We start from the raw sequence: 16,164 nt of genomic DNA, 5'->3' as shown, positions 1-16,164 counted from the left end.
CAATCACCTCCCTATATTGCAAAACAATATAGCTGAAATATGAAAACACTTTCAAAGGGATTAATAAAAATTAGGCTGGTTTCCAAAACAAATTCCTTCAGAAGTCTTGAGTTTGACATGAAAGGGTGGATGACAAAGTCTACTCTAATGTTCCAAGTGCTGGAAAGACTAAGGAATTTCTCCTGAGTTCCTGCTGGTAATATATAGTAACATCAGAGGGCGGCAATTAGCAAGGAATGACTCTTGAAGCTACTCGTTGCTTCAGAGACCATGAACTGAATAAGGTGGCATTTGGTGGAGATAGTTACATCTGTGGAGGACCCAGGTTTCCTTACTGATACAACTGATAGATACAATTTCATTAATGATGTTGATTCCAAAACCATGCGAACAAAAGTTTCCTGATCCAGGAAGAATATAAAAGCAATATAGCAGACTGAACTGAGCAGACAATCACTGTTACAATATAGAAGCAATATAGCAGATTGTTGTGTTGCATGCACAATCTAGTATGAACATAAAGGAGGAGGTGAGAGACGATGGTTACACAGAGGTAGTATTCTCAGGACTACTTCTTGTAAGAGGTTTCTCTAGTCCTTGTACCTCATTTTTGTTCTCACCTATGTACATCCCTGTCAGAAACTTAGCTGTGATGGAGCTAAATGAAATAGTAGTGTACATCTGCTTAGCATGGGATTCTTGTTCATGTAGGCTCATCTTTTGGGAATTTCACATTTGGATTGGTGTTCACAGGGGAGGGCTGTGGGGAAATTCCTTTATCTGCCCTCCTTAACAGTAAATGGAAACAGAAAGGCTCCTACAACCCACAGATCAGCATAAGAACTTAATTTACATGCTGTAAACTTGCAGTTGGAAAAGCTGATCTTTGTCATTGGACTTGAAAGGGAGTGTGAGTGTCCAGTCTTGTCTAGGGCAAGGGAGTAAAATATTGTATTTATGAAAACATGCCCTTATTAAAACATGTATTTTTTTAGAGCATAGAATATGTTTCAATTAAAATGCTACTCTGAAAATCAATAAAATTTGTTTCAAATATTGAGATACTGTTGTTTTTCTGAAATAAAGAATTTTATTTTGAAAATATATGAAAAATGTTAGCATTCATGAACTCTTCCTGTTTCTTGATTGAAGCAATTTCTGAAATTCAGTCTATTTGCATAACTAGTTTTGATTTCCCTGAAACTGGTTTTGGTTTACCTATCATTAATTACATATATTTTTGCGAGCTCAACTCAAATTTCAAACCTCTGTGATACCAGGAAGCTATTTTGTTTCTCTGATTTTATAAACTGTGAAAAATACCATTGACAAAGTGCTGTGCCATCACTGAATGTGTTTGTTCTTACTATGTCTGCCAAAACACTGAACGAGTAAAGCTTGCACTTCCAAGCACTTTAACCAGAATTTAGAGCATGTATGTGTGCAGCCTTACCTCTGCCTCCTGTAGCAGACATCTCCATACTCTTCCTTCCTAAGAGGAGGTTTCCATCTCTCAATTCATTCAAACCACTGGCAACAGAACAGCCCTCATGCAGAATTTTACAAGTTCATGTAAGCCATCGATCTCTGATGCCATCTAGCATCCTCTTTTGCCCACCCATCTGTAGGCTGTTCTAACCACGACAGTGAAAAAGTGCAATGTAGTTGTTAGAAAAAGAACAAATATCTAATGTATGTCATTAAAAATTCATCTAGAGGTAGTTAAGTGATAAAATCCAAGTACTTGCTTGTGTGACCTTTCTATTGCTGCAATTGCATCAATGGTTTCAGTGTCTTTGCAGACATTTCTCTATAGTTAAGTTGAATTCCCTCAGAGTTTGGAAGAAAGGTAAATGAGCTGGCCATCTCAGTAAAATCCAGCTAGACTTGTTATGTAAAGAGAAACTTTCAAGAGAAACTGTTTTATTGAAGATAAAAAAGATTTAATTTGAAAAGAGTCTGAAGCACCGAAACTTGAAAATAAAATTTGTTGAAGTACATAGAGCATCATCTATTCAAGCTACTTAATTGTGGCTGGTGGCATTTGTTGGATTGAAGGAGGTGACATGACGCAAAAGGGTTAGGAGAGTGATTCATTCTACTGTTCTTTTAAATATTTTGTTTTCCTGTGATAAAAATACATAGATTATTTCCTCAGGTAAACTGAGCGATGGAAATTTTGAACAAATGGAAGTATAATAGGTATTTGTCACGGTTTAATCCCAGCCAGCAACTAAGCTTGTTTGAAAATTGAAAAATGTGCCATGTTGGGAACTGGCAGGAAGGAAAAGATTAAATAAACTAACAATTTGGCTAGACTCATTATTATACTTGCACCATTCAGCTTTCCACCAGAGTTAATGATTACTTGTATGCGTCACTCTGAGAATACTGTAGGAGAGAGGTTACTGAAGAGTCTATTTCTCAGTTCCCAAGACAGTTTGTCCACTACCCTCTCAAATTAAAACATCTTGTACTACATGTGTAGTCCTCCTCCATACTACAAAATAGACAAATAACTTTTTCAATTAACACATTGCATCAGTGCTCTGGGGGCACTGCCAGGCCTGGCTGTCCCTGCCCAGCTTCCCTCAGTGCCCAGTGCCTCTGCTACTCAGGCCATTTCCCAAATAGCCATTGCCAAGATATCATCATATTTCACCCCACAATCAGAATACTCTTATTTTTCCGCTCTCCAGTTGCTCTCCAGGTGCTCCTCCATGAGCCTCACAAATACCTTGCAATGCTTTTGGTCCTTTTTAGTAAATCCACACATGTTTTAGGAGAGCACTTTTGTCACTAAGGTATATAAGGGTAGAACTCAGCACTAATGTGGGTTAAAGAATACCCACCCTTGCCAAGTGAGGCTGTACCACTTACAGCAAGTAATTAAAGATTAATCAAGCTCTGGAACAAATTAAGAGTAAAAGAATGAAAGGGTGAGAACCACCCCTTCCTACATAAAAATCTTGGTTATAGCTCTCATCCAAGGCCTGCTTGTGTATTTTGTATTAAGCCAATACTAGAATAAGCAATCAAAATCCACATTTCTGCACACTTCATATACAACTCCCCTCATCACTGAAGAGCCTTTCCAACATTTTTGCACACAGTTAGCATTTACTTTGATATAAAAACCCCTTTCATAGCAAGAGACATCCTTAGAAGGCATGCTGAACAGACTGTGGTGTTGTCATTAGGGCATTCTAAGAGCATAGGGTATAAAATTTTTTGGGCACCAAGGGCCTGCACTTGTTCATCTTGCTGTCTGAGTGCTCCAACTATTCACACAAAGTGCTCATCAACTTGTATTGCATATTTGCCTCTAGGCATGATCCATAGAGGCTGTGACTGTCACACTGCAGGTTTTCAAAGTATTCTCTTTATTAAGGTTTACCACACTAAAGGCTTCACAAAGCATCTTCTTCTGGCAATGCCTGTTTTAGTAGCCCAACAGATGCATATCTACAGAAGCAAAAGTCATTAGTACTGAGGACTGGATGTCCACATTTGATGTATGTTCAGGTTTTCCTTCAGACTAGCCTGATCCTCTGGATTGAGCACCCATTAGTGACTGAAGCATGCTGAGGTACCCTTGGAGCATCAAAAACTGAAGCACCTGAATGATTACCTCTTTTCTTAAAGCTAGTGTTCACAGCGTATGTGCCCACTGTTGCAACAGAATTTCACAATTCAGTAAGGTAAGTTGGTGTCTCAGTAAGTCTGTACTTTGGAAAACACAGTGGTGTATCCCATGCCAAATGGAATTTCTAAATGAAGGTTAGGTGTTCTAAGTGTCTAATGATTACTTCCATCACTGAATTTGCCAGCATAATTTATATTAAATACAAACTGTTTGAAATTTTCTTTGTGGACACAAAGGCTGCAGAGCATTTATGGAAAAACACAATTCAAAACCCTTACAGGGAAGAGGAATCAAATCAGAAAGATTTGAGGTAATCTGTAACTGTTGGAATTATTCTATCTGCATGATACAATACATATTTTCATTGAAAATAACAACTTCACCTTTCATTACTTCGTTTAAAATACCTGCAGGAAAGCATATTCCCAGCCTTATCCTGGTACTGGAACATGGTGCTTTCCTGCAAACGTCAGAAAACTCTCATGAAAGCTTCTCACCTTCTCCCGTTGGAGATTATCACTATGCTCTCGGTCCCTCGGGCTTCCGTCCACCTCGGCAGGCAGGAGAGCCTCTGCAGCCCCACAAACCCCTTTCCAGCTCGGTGGGCAGACGGGATGCTGCAGATCCCGAGACCCCGCTCCAGCTCGGCGGGCAGATGGGATCCTGCAGCTCCTCAAGACCCCTTATCCATCCCGGTGGACAGGCGGGCTCCTGCCCCCGCCCCACCGCTGCCTTGCCGCGCCGTCCGCCCCGCGCTGGCGGGGACTCCCCATCGCGCTAAGAAGTTCGCTGCTCCACAGGTTTAAACGTGTCGTGTTCTGCGACTGCGTGGCAAAACGTGCCTTGAATTTCCAAAGGCAGCCTTTCCAAAGGCGGCCTTTCCAAAGCTTGTTGTAATTTCCCTCACATTTTACAAAAAGGGAGAGGAAAGGCTGCTTCTCGGTCGGAGAGGCTCGGGACCGGATCAGGACAAAGGACATCCCGCCTGGGCATCAACATCTGCCGGGCAGGTTCTCAAGGAGAGAGAGTCGGCGAGCAGCGGGGGAGCCCTCGCCTGCCTCGGCCGCCGACCCCTCCGCAGCCGCCACCCGCGGGCGGCCTCGGGGCAGCGGGGCCGGCGCGGGACGGGCCCGGCGGAGGGCGGAGGCGCAGCGGCCGCCTGCCGCGGCACCGCCGGTAACGGCCGGGGCGGGAGCGGCCGCAGCCCCGCCGCCCCTCCGCCCCTCCGCGCCCTGCGGCGCCCGCCGGGACCCGCGGAGCTGCAGCCGGAGGTGAGCAGGGGTTTCCCTTTCTCCCCCCCACCCCGGGCGGAGGAGGGTGGCGGGAGGCAGAGTCCGGAGGGGCCTCTCCCCTGGGGCAGGCGGGAGGGAGCGGCGAGGCGGCCGCGTTCTGAAGCGGAGCCGGAGGTTTTGGCAGGCAGATGGAGCCCGGCTCAGGGCCTCCCGCAGGCCCGGCCGTGCTCGGCCCCCTCCCGAAGCGCCGGCTCCGGGCCTGGCCGGCGGACACCGCCGCGGGGAAGAGCCGCTTTTCCCCCGTGCCGCCCGACCCGGAGAGGAGGGGTGGCCGGGAGAGCAAGCGATGCCATCCTTGACCGAGGAGGCCTCGAGGGTGGGTGATGACCCTAAATTCCTCATGGGCACAGCTCCCACAATAGAGAAAATCCGGCAGAAAGAAAAGGAAAAAAATTTCGAAAAGGACCGCCTCCGTCCGTCCGTACGTTTTCTGTCTCCACGAGATGGAGCGGCTTGTGCCTCTTTTCAACTTCGTGGTGCCCCTCCCATCCCTGGCAGTGTTCAAGGCCGGGTTTGATGGGGCTCCGAGTGATGTGGTCTACTAGGTGACCCTGCCCATGGCAGCTGGTTGGAACTAGATGGTCTTTAAGGTGCATTCCAGCAAAGACCATTATATGATGGATAGATGATGTACCGCTGCAAAGTCACATTCAGTTAAAGCAGGTTTAGCAGCATGCAAATCTGTATGGATATTCCTGACTAGATACATTGGTTGAGGAGAATAAGCTGTCCTCAGGTGTGGTTTACTTTGCTGGCTTTAAAAAATGTTTGGTTGTTTTTTTCTAATTACACCCATGCATCTGTCAGTGAAAGACCCTTATTTAATGTGTGCTTTTTCAGGCTTCTTCTGCTTGACGCATGAAGTGGTAGCTTTCAAAATGCACGTGGTTTTTATGTAAAGAAATTTCTCCTATGTCAAATAGATGAAGCACATATTTGGCTTAGATTTTTGGGAGCTATATTTCATTATGTGTAATATGGAAGATCTATATTTGATATACATCCAAAAAAAGTAAATAGATTTCTTTGAAGATTTGCTGGAGACTGTGGAAAAGAGGTGGCAAAAATGTAATTCTTGCAGGAGAAGACTGCAATGTTGCAAACAGGCACACAGTGTCTTTTCTAAATTAAAAACAAGTGGAGTGGTAAGTGATGGAAGAATCTAAATGGAACTGAACCTTGGGTGTAAGTGTGACCAGTAGGCTTAAGGTTTAAGGTCCAAAAAGCAACAACCTACATAGAAATCTGCATAAAACTAAGAGCTTGTAATTTATGAGGGTGCTTGTGTTGGTGCATGTAGCAATATTGCTGGTGTTTTTGTAGAAGTAGTTCTACATTGTGATTACTGGTAGACATGTTACTGTTTATATTGGAGAGGGCAATGTTAAAAGTGCAGATGAGAGGTGAAGTTCATCGCAAGTTCCTAGAAGGCGAGTGGAGGGAAATACTAAGGGGTGTATAAACTATGTGGAGGAGCTGAAAGGTGACAGAGGAGGTCTAACATGATTAGGATCTACATGGTCTATGAGAAGAAGGTGAAGGAGCTGGGCTTATTTAGTGTGGTGAAGAGAAGGAAAAGGGGCCCCTCTAGTAGTGGCCTGCAGTTACTTGAACAATTGTGGCAAAAAATATTCAAACCATTTTTTAATCTTGGTAATAGCAGATACTCAGTGAGACATTAAGAAAAATGTTTTCATCAGGAAGAGGGCACAGACATGCAACAGGTTGTACAGGGAGGTCATGGATTGTCTGTTCATCTTAAATGCCACAGGTGATGTGAACTAGTGTGCGGCAGAAATTTGGACTGGACGATGATCACCAGAGGTCCCTTGAAAACATCTCTGTGAGTCTATAATGCATGATGTAGAGGAATCTATGGAATGGAGTGTATGATCAGATATATACTGTGTGACTGTTCTAGGAGACGTATGTATCTAAGAATGACCAAGAGGATGAGAAACTAAAATATGTGTGGAAGGGACTGAAAAGTTAGGGAGGTATAAATGTGGAACATGGCAGTAAGGCAGACTTAGCTAGGGGACTGAAATATTAAGAAATGGTAACAGGAAGAGCAGGTTTTTGGAGAAGAGTGGAATAGGGTAATTTTGTATGATGGAGGAGAAGGATGCTGCTTCTTAGAAACACTGTTTGAAGCAACTGAGCAGGAGCAAGGGAAACAGCAAACTGGGGAGCACTGGGGATTGGGGTGGGGCAGAGATATAGGCAGGAGTTGTTGGTTGCATTGAAGAAAAGTATTTGGGCATGGATGGTAAAGTAGGTGATATATGCAAGGCATTAGGTGCTTCATGGGGCTGAAGTGTTTGAGCTTGGTAGAATGAGACAGGAATGACAGATGTGGTGAGGTTGTAGGGTTGTATGGTTGCAGGAGTGGGTCTGGTGTGTGCTGACACCAGGCAGAGATGTGTTGATTTGATGAGTGACAGAGCATGTGGAAGCGGCCTGCAAAGTGTGTGACTGTGTTAAGGTGAGGAAGGTGTTTGCAAGCACCTGACAGATGTATGGGCATTGAGAGGGGTACAGAGTTTCACTGGAGAGATTGCATAGAGCTACCAGCTGAGGCACATGAGGGTGCAGCAGCATGAAGATGTACAGAGAAATGATGTATGTATGAATGCTGATGGTGGGGAGGTGACAGGTGTTGTCACATCTGGGAGAAAGTTGAGTAGGCGAGGCTGGAGAAGGGCACAGGACAGCACAGCGGTAGAGGAGTGTAAGTCAGGACAGCACAGGGGTACAGGAGTGAGAGGAGTTGGAGTCAGGAGCAGCACGGAGGAGGCACAGGATAGGGAGGCACGTTGATGCAGTGAGCGTGCGAGCAGGATGGCGTGTACAGACTTCGAAGAAGTGAAGGGAATGTGGAGAACGAAGGCGTATGCTGTGTAGCTGTGTCAAGGATGCATAAACATAAGAGCGGAGCCGAGGATACGTTTGTTGATGCGAGTAGCGTGTGGAGATGGTAAAGGGCGCGCTGCGTGCGGGGCAGCAGGAGCACCGGGACTAGCGCGGCGCTGCCAGGAGGCTGTGAAGGCGTCGCGGGAGGAGGATGCCGGGAGGGAGAAGGACGGGATTTGTGCAGAGCACGGAGCCGAAGGGCCGTGGGGCGGGGCGCGGCGGGGCGGGCGGGAGGCGGCACAGCCCGGCGTCACTGCCGCCTCCCGTCGCGCAGGCCGGGGCTGCTATAGCGACGCGGAGGACGCCGGCGCCGAGCGGAGCCGCAGGGACGGAGCCCGGACATGGTGAGCGCCGGGACGGGCGGGCGGGCGGCGGGGCGGGGAGCGTCGGCCGGGGCTGAGCTGTGTCTCTCTCCCGCAGCCCTTCTCCCAGCGCACCTATCACCCACCGGCAACCGGGCCCGGCGCGGCGGGGCCGGCGGCGTTTCCCGCATTCCAGTTCCGCGTGCGGCACGAGAACCCGGACTGGCGGCGGCTGAGCACCGTGGACGTGGAGCGGGTGTCGCGGGAGGGGGACGTGGCAGTCCTGCAGGCGCACCTGGAGCATGTCACCTTCTGCAACGCCGAGCGGGAGTGCTGTCCGCACTGCCAGGGCCCCGCAGACCCGCTGCTGCTGAAGCTGCTGCGCTTGGCGCAGCTCTCTACTGAGTACCTGCTGCACTCCCAGGAGTACCTCAGCGCCCAGCTCGGCAGCCTGGAGGAGGCCCTGAGAGAGACACAGGCCCAGCGTGACCAGCTGGCCAAGGAGGTGGCCCAGCGCTCGCAGGAGATCCAGGGGCTTAAGGAGGAATGCCGGCGGAGAAAGAAGATGATCAGCACCCAGCAGATGATGCTGGAGGCACGAGCCAACTACCACCAGGTGAGAGGAGAGGGCCTGGTGGCCCAGTCACCCACACCTTGTCAGCTCTGAGTCTGCTGGCATGGGCAGCAGAACAGCCCCACTCTGCTGGGGTGCAGTTCCTTGCTGGGTGGAAGGCTGGAACTGCAAGGACCAGTGACCTTGCAAAAGGAAGTGCATTGCTGGCACTTGTTTTCGATCTGTGTTTCAGAGACTCTTGGGAGAATGCTACATCATCTTTAACAAATCCTCTTTTTACTAACGCGTGCTCTTTACTCTTGTATTCGCTTTAGATGCACCTGAAATGTCAGATACACACACATACAAAACCTATGATAAACATGTTATGACTTTGTTGTGTTGCTGTCTTTCCTTGTCTGCCAACTGCATGGTCAGAAAACACAGAGGGCAAATGCATTGGAACAGATGCTGAGCAGTAATGCACTGTCTGCAAGAAGTCACTGTCCTGCACTGATGTTCTCCAGGCACAAAGTTTCTGCTTGTGTGTGTGACTCAGAGGTGACTCAGGCAAGATGGTAAAGAGCTTCAGTGAGTTACCTCAGCTCTGATTCCGCAACAATCTGTTCCTAAAGAATCTTCCTTAAGAACCTTAATACACAGCTCTTCTGACTGACAGTGTCATGGCACTCTGTTTATATTGGGAGGGGGTTTTTGTCTCACTACAGTGGTGTGGTAGTTTAAGTATTTTTCAGCATCAGCATTTTCAGGTTTCAGGATTGCAAATTTTGGCTTCAAATACAATCTGAAGTCTAAAGGGTACACCGGACACAGACTTGACATGATTTCAGGCTATCCCTGTATGTTTAAAGTTACAGGCAAAGTTCAGTATTTAAGACATCAGCTAAGTTGGCTCAAGTGGTTCTGTAAGGGAAAAGGTACCTTATGCCCCAAGAGTAGAACTATACATGAGGCAAGGTTCATGCATTCAATTGTTAGTCTCAAGGACAAGCTGTTGATATGGTATTATTTAAAAAAAAAACTTGATGCAACTCACAAAGCAGTTTGTCCTGTGTTGCAAAAGATAAATGTGTCGTTTTATGTGTAAACTTAAATAGTTCTCATACTGTGATTGCCAAATGTTATCAATTTTTCCAGAAATATTTGTAGTGTGCACCTGCCTCTGTGGAAGTTGAAAAACATGGTAGTGAACTTGTCTAATTGCTAATCTGTTCAATGGCATTTGCAGTAAAACAGAGATGGAAATCTATTTCCCATTTGTAATTTGATTTCATATAAAGTACATTTCTGATCTTCCCTCCCCCTTTTCATTCTTCTGTTTCTTTTCTCTAGAAGTAATTTAAGTTTTCATGAGAAAAATTAGTTCAGGGAATGATGTTGTACAATACCTGAAGTTCCTACAGTGTTTTCAGGATTCTGAGTTTGAAAGCCAGAATAAATTAAACTCTTCCAAGTTTTTGTAAATGCTGGGTAGCAGTGTGATCAGTAAACAATAGCTCTGTGTGTGATCTTCGTTTCCAGATAATGGGGCTTTTCTGGTGTTCCTGAGAGGGTAGTTCAGATTCCATCCCCTCAAAGTCTTGGATGTTTTGCAAATAAACCTGTTACTTGTTTACAAATAAGCCCTTTTTAGCAGAGTTGCTCTTTACAGCTAATGTAAGTGTTTTAAAATTCAGATGTAATGCCTTTAATCCAAGATCAGTATAAGTCTAACCAGGAAATGCTACTATTAAATGGTGCTGATGCCTACAATTCATAAATTTAAGTCTTGTTGGTCAGTACCTTCATGTGAGTCATACAAATTTAATTTTATATAATATTTTAAACTTTTTAAATACATTGTTCAGAAATCTTACATTCTCATGTACAATGTGGGCATAAAGCGCATGTTGTAGTTAACACTGAAAAGTAGTTCCAAGAAAAATGTTTCATAATTCAAAACCTAAATATTCCCTATGTTAATCTTGTCTCCTGCAGTAAGAGCTTTCTTTCACTACCAGCAAGTCAAACTGACATGAAGTTTGTGCTTGAATGGATAACATTATTTCACAGCCAATTTAGTTCTGTAAATCATGTGCAATCTGTTACACCGTAAGCTCCCTCTTGGTTGGCAGTAATGCTTTGCTGCCATATTATATCACTTTGTTTTGGTTTTATATTAGGTCTTGCATTTGCTCAACAAAATTTGTCTTAATTATTCATGGCTTTAGTGTTTGCTGAAAAGTGTATTTTATAGGATACCCAACTACCAGAGGCAGCATTTTAAATATAATTTGAAATTTGGGTATCTCACATAATCACAGAATCATTTAGCTTGGAAAAGACCTCTGAGATCATCAAGTCCAACCTTTGGCTGATCAGCATCTTCTCAACTAGACCATGGCACTAAGTGCAGTGTTCATTTATTTCTTGAACACCTTCAGGGTGGTGACTCCACCACCTCCCTTGGCAGTCCAATGTTTAATTACCCTTTTAATGAAGAAATTCCTTCTGATGTCCAACCTGAACCTTCCCTGTTACAGCTTGAGGCTAAGTCCTCTTGTCCTGTCATTTGTTGCCCGGGAGAAGAGGCTGACCCCTGTGTAATTACACCCTCCTTTCAGGCAGTTGTAAAGAGTCATAAGATCTGAGCCTCCTTTTCTGCAGGCTGAACACCTCCAGCCCCCTCAACTGTTCCTGGTAGGTCTTACCCTGCAGACCCTTCCCCAGTTCCATTGCCCTTCTTTGGACATGCTCCAGCAGCTTAATGTCCTTCTTGTAGTGAGGGCCCCAGAACTGGACACAGGATTTGAGGTATGGCCTCACCAAGACTGAGGATAGAGGGACAATCAGCGCTCTGGTCCTGCTGGCCACACTACTGCTGATACAAGCCAGGATGACAGTGGCCTTCTTGGCCACCTGGGCACACACTGGCTCATGTTCAGCAGCTGTTGACCAGCGCCCTGTGGTCATTTTCCACTGAGCAGCTTTATAGACACTTCCCCAAACCTGTAGTGCTGCAGGGGTTTTTGTTCCTGAAGTGAAGGACCTGGTGCTTGATCTTGCTGTACTTCATAAAGTTGGCCTCTGTCCGCCAATCCATCCTATCCAGATCCTTCTGCAGAGCATTCCTACCCTCCATCAGATCCTGTTCAATTGGTGTTGTCTGCAAATTTACTAAAGGTGCATCAATCCCCTCATCATATCCTCAGTAAACGTATTAAACTGGGCTGTCCCTGCCACTGATCCCTGGGGACATGACAGTGACCAGATGTCAACTGGATGCGACACCACCACAATCTCTGGGCCTGGACATCCATCCAGTTCTTAATCCAGAGAAGAGTGCACCTGTCCAAGCCATGAGCTGCCAGCTTTTCCGGGAGAATGCTGTGGTAGGTAGTGCTGAAGACTTTGCTGAAGTCCAGTAAGCAATATTCACAGCCTTTCCCTCACCTACTAGGCAGGTCACTTGGTAATAAAAGGATCAGGTTAGTCAGGCAGGACCTGCCTTTCCTAAATCCATGCTGGCTGGGTCTGATTGTTTGGCTGTCCTGTATGTGATCACACTGAAGATGATCTGTTCCAGAACATTGCCAGGTACCAAGGTTGGGCTGACAGGCCTATAGCTCCCCAGATCCTCCTTCTGGCATTGATTATGGTGACAAGATCTTGAACCTCTTAAGCTGGTTTCTTACTGTCATATCACACTGATAAGTAAAAATGACTTTTTTTGAGTGTCTGTGTTTTGTTAAAATGTATTTATGAGATAGAGGTAATGAATGACCCTAAAGTGATGAGGGGCGCTCATGCATAGTCTTAAAGTATGTTACAGGGTTTGTAGATGCAGCTTCTGTCCTTGTACAACCCCCCCATTTTTAATATTTTCTAAACATTAGTAGAATGTATTTTGAAGGTGAACAAAAAGGATATTTCAAAAAGGGTGGGATCCAAATTTGACTTCAAATTTGTATTCAAAACTAGTAGGTTAATTATAGAAACAGTAATTGAAAGAACTTTGTACTTCAGAAGGATTCTAGGTGGCATACTAATGTAGCAACATAACTTTTCTTACAAAATTGTGTACTGCTACTTTACCTTGGTTGAAATGTCTGAGTATTTTACATGTCCTTTGAATATTGCCATCTTACAACTCATATACTCAAACCCATCTTAATTGGTTTTTTCCAGCTGTGTGGTGCTCTACTTTGTGGTGTTGCATGAATCTTAAGATCACCTGAGCTACTGGTTGGCTGGAGTCTATGTATTGTGCAGAAGAGGGTTGTCATGCCTTTTCTTTGTAGTTCTCTACCTACATATATGAATCTTTATCTGTGGTTTATATCTGAATTTGAACTTGCTTGGCCAGAGTCTGTTCTGTTCAGTTGGAGCAGTGCCTAGCACAATCAGATTCTTGCTCATGACCATCACTGTGAAATGTTAAATAGCATTAATATACTAATGACTTTATAGTAATTGGGTACCATGAGAATTTTTGTTCTTATTCTCGTGAGATGGAACATGTTAAAGTTACCTTCTTTTTACATATGAACCAAATCTAATAACCTGTTAAAACCTTAACCACTGTATTTGCCAAAAAGGTGTTACTAATGTGTTTTTAACTATTTGTTTTTGGTTTTGGTTTTTTTGTAGTGTCCATTTTGTGAAAAGGCTTTTATGACCTATTCCTTTTTACAAAGTCACATTCAAAGGCGTCACCCAGGAGAGTCTGAGATCGGTATGTACTTGAATGTTATTAAAAAAATTGAGAGAGGTGGTTTAGAAAAGTGTAAATGTGCAGTCCATGATTTTATGTAACTTGGAAGAAAAGTTTTTGCTTTTCATTTTTGAGTGGCAGATCCCAGTCTGTGTGAATGCAAGTGCAGTTGACTGATACAATGTATTGGGCAACATATGTTTCGGTCTCTGGAAAATAGTTAACAAAAACCTGTGTGCAATATTTGCAGCATCTTTTCTAACTAGCATTTCTGTTGAATACTTTATCCAGTAGTGCTTTTCAAAGCACAGTTCCTCTTTAGGCATGTATGTTATGAAGGCATGGGTAAAATGAACAAGCCACGGTAGGGAAAATAAATTTTGTAAATGTATTATAATTGTAAATACAGAAATAGTCCACCCCATCTGAAATCAGTTTGAATAGGATCAAGCTCTCCTGAGCTAAACTGACTGTAAAATGTGGTGAGAGAAACTGTTAAGAACAGTCTACCTTCATCTGTCTATGATACTCAAGGTTGCTTTACCACTAACTTGCATACTTTTTTCTCTCTTCACTAAAAGATGTTTAGTTTGAAAAACAATGATGTCAAAGTTTCTTTCATTCATATCTAATATTTCTCCTTCCTGCTGGGCTGCATGCTTATGATTTATTGCTAAGGACAAACAAGTATTGACAAGTAACAGTGGTTAGAATAAGACCAGGTTAGGAAAAAAGGAGCATTTGGGAGGAGAAAAAGTGGGAAGAATCTGATGAGGTCTGAAGTGTAGCTTGTCAGGCAAATGAAACAGCAACAAGAGTGAGAGGGGTCTGAATAAGCAGCTGAGGAAGTGCAAATATATTTTAAAAAGAAAGAAGTTCTTGTGCACCTTACACTTGATAAAAATGATAGTGTAAGATGCTGCAGAAACAGTTGCTTGTTGTATAAAAGCCTGAAATAGCTCTCTGGGGAAAATATCCCATTCAGTTATTTCTGAAATAATATTCAGATTCCCAGATGATGGGCAAGTAAATAACTGGTAAATTGATGAAATGTTTCACAAGATTGTTGTGATTTTTGCACATTTTAACATTTTTTGTTTGATAGTCCCCCAATTCTATCGACATAAATAATTTGTTTTATTCCAACTGGACTCCTTACAAAAGTTATTTAAAATAAACTTAACCTAAGAGATTGAATAACTGAGGTTCACTTTGTCCTTTGTACGTCCTTTTAAAGAGCCTGTGTTGCTTAGATTCCTTTGAAATTAGGTTATAGAATACTTTTTCATGTAAATATTTCATAAACTATTTCACATGTCAGTGGTACAAGTATTTGAGGGTAAGTTAGCAGTCCAGAGAATATATGTATTTAAAAGCATCCATGGAGAATCATGGTAGTGGGAGGGGAAATGGGCTAAGTCACGCTTTGTGAAAATGTTACTGAAACACTAGAAATGTATTTGCAGTAAGTATTACAATTCCAGAAAATGCAACAAACCTTCTTAAAGTCTGTTTTTCTTTCAAACAGAACAGAAGAAGAAAGGAAATATCGAAAAATTGCAGAATGAGATTGAAAAACTGAAGGAGCAGTTGCAGCTCACTAAGTCCCAGTTAGAGTTTGAACAACAGGCTAATTTGGCCAGGTTGTCTAAGGTAATACTTTCTAAGTAATGTGAATGTCTCAAAAGAATTAGCACTTTGAACTGTGTTCACTCAACCCACAGAAGCACTGGATTTCCCAAAGTTGAACACTTTCAAGATTGAGCTGGCCAAGCTCCTGGGCCACCTTGTCTACTTTGTGCTGTTGTCAAGAACGGCTGGACCAGATTATCCTCAGGATAGTCCAATCTGATCCTTCCAACCTGATAGTCTATGATGGATTATTATTTTCTTCATTGTTTTCAGAGGAAACCCTGATCTGCTGTAAAACATAGAGCATTGTTTTCCACGAACTCATCTTCAGAGTTCTCTTTCTTCAGTCCTTTTGTTCCCCCTTTCTTGGAATTGTTCAGCTTCCATTTTCAAAAGTCCTGAATGACCAAATCAAAAGCTGCTAGAGTTTCACTTAGGAGTGCAGGCACTGTCAGAATAATGGGGTCTTGGCCCTATGTGGACATGTGGAAGGTATTCTACTCATTCATTCTGTGCCTAGCTTTTGAGAAGTACATCTATAACACATTTCTCCTGCCCCCTAAGCATTGTTTTGTTTATGAGGTGGAACTTGGAGTATTCATAACAGTGCAGTGTAGATTTTTTGGTGCCTTAGGGGCCTCTTTTGAAGTCACTTGTCTTAGCTGAGACTCCTAACTGCAAGGGGACTACCTGAAATGTCCTGAAGCTACAGTCTGCAGTGTTACACAACAAGAAGCTTTGAAAACTTCTCTCTTTTTCTGGGATGTCAGGGAAGATAGAAATGTGTGGTGTACCTGGTTACAGTTTGTCTGCCATGACTGACATCCACTGTCAATTCAGGTGGCACAATGTTACTATCTTTTGATTGAAAGAGCAGAAGACTTTATCCTTGATTGAAGGATACAGATGATCCCATTCTTACTAGTTGTACAATGATTGCTTATTATAGTGAACAAATTTAGAGTGAATGCTGTGATGGAAAAATGTTGGTGTTTCCTAAAAGATATGTATGTTCTGGGCAGTAAAGTGCAGGACTTTAAACAATGTGAGAACTATATAAAAATCACTGTGTAATGGAATTTTTGAAGTAATCCAATGGATGAAGTGGGGTT

The 16,164-nt window shown here is 43.7% G+C and overlaps 1 protein-coding gene across 2 annotated transcripts in view; it reads left to right on the top strand.

Annotated features, from left to right (window-relative positions):
* Nucleotides 1-4,795: 4,795 nt before the first annotated feature.
* DZIP1 (DAZ interacting zinc finger protein 1) overlaps nucleotides 4,796-16,164 on the top strand; it is a 39,040-nt gene continuing 27,671 nt past the window's right edge. For both annotated transcript variants that reach the window (XM_059839232.1, XM_059839231.1), the window contains exons 1-6: nucleotides 4,796-4,917; nucleotides 6,710-6,781; nucleotides 8,126-8,195; nucleotides 8,272-8,769; nucleotides 13,357-13,441; nucleotides 14,949-15,073. In XM_059839232.1, the coding sequence (XP_059695215.1) occupies nucleotides 8,193-8,195; nucleotides 8,272-8,769; nucleotides 13,357-13,441; nucleotides 14,949-15,073 (711 nt within the window). In that variant the 5' untranslated portion in view covers nucleotides 4,796-4,917; nucleotides 6,710-6,781; nucleotides 8,126-8,192. The remainder of the gene's footprint in view (nucleotides 4,918-6,709; nucleotides 6,782-8,125; nucleotides 8,196-8,271; nucleotides 8,770-13,356; nucleotides 13,442-14,948; nucleotides 15,074-16,164) is intronic.

Source organism: Haemorhous mexicanus, chromosome 2 (genome assembly GCF_027477595.1).
Source record: "Haemorhous mexicanus isolate bHaeMex1 chromosome 2, bHaeMex1.pri, whole genome shotgun sequence".
NCBI classification, from domain to species: Eukaryota; Metazoa; Chordata; class Aves; order Passeriformes; family Fringillidae; genus Haemorhous; species Haemorhous mexicanus.
This window is presented reverse-complemented; position numbering and strand designations above follow the sequence as displayed.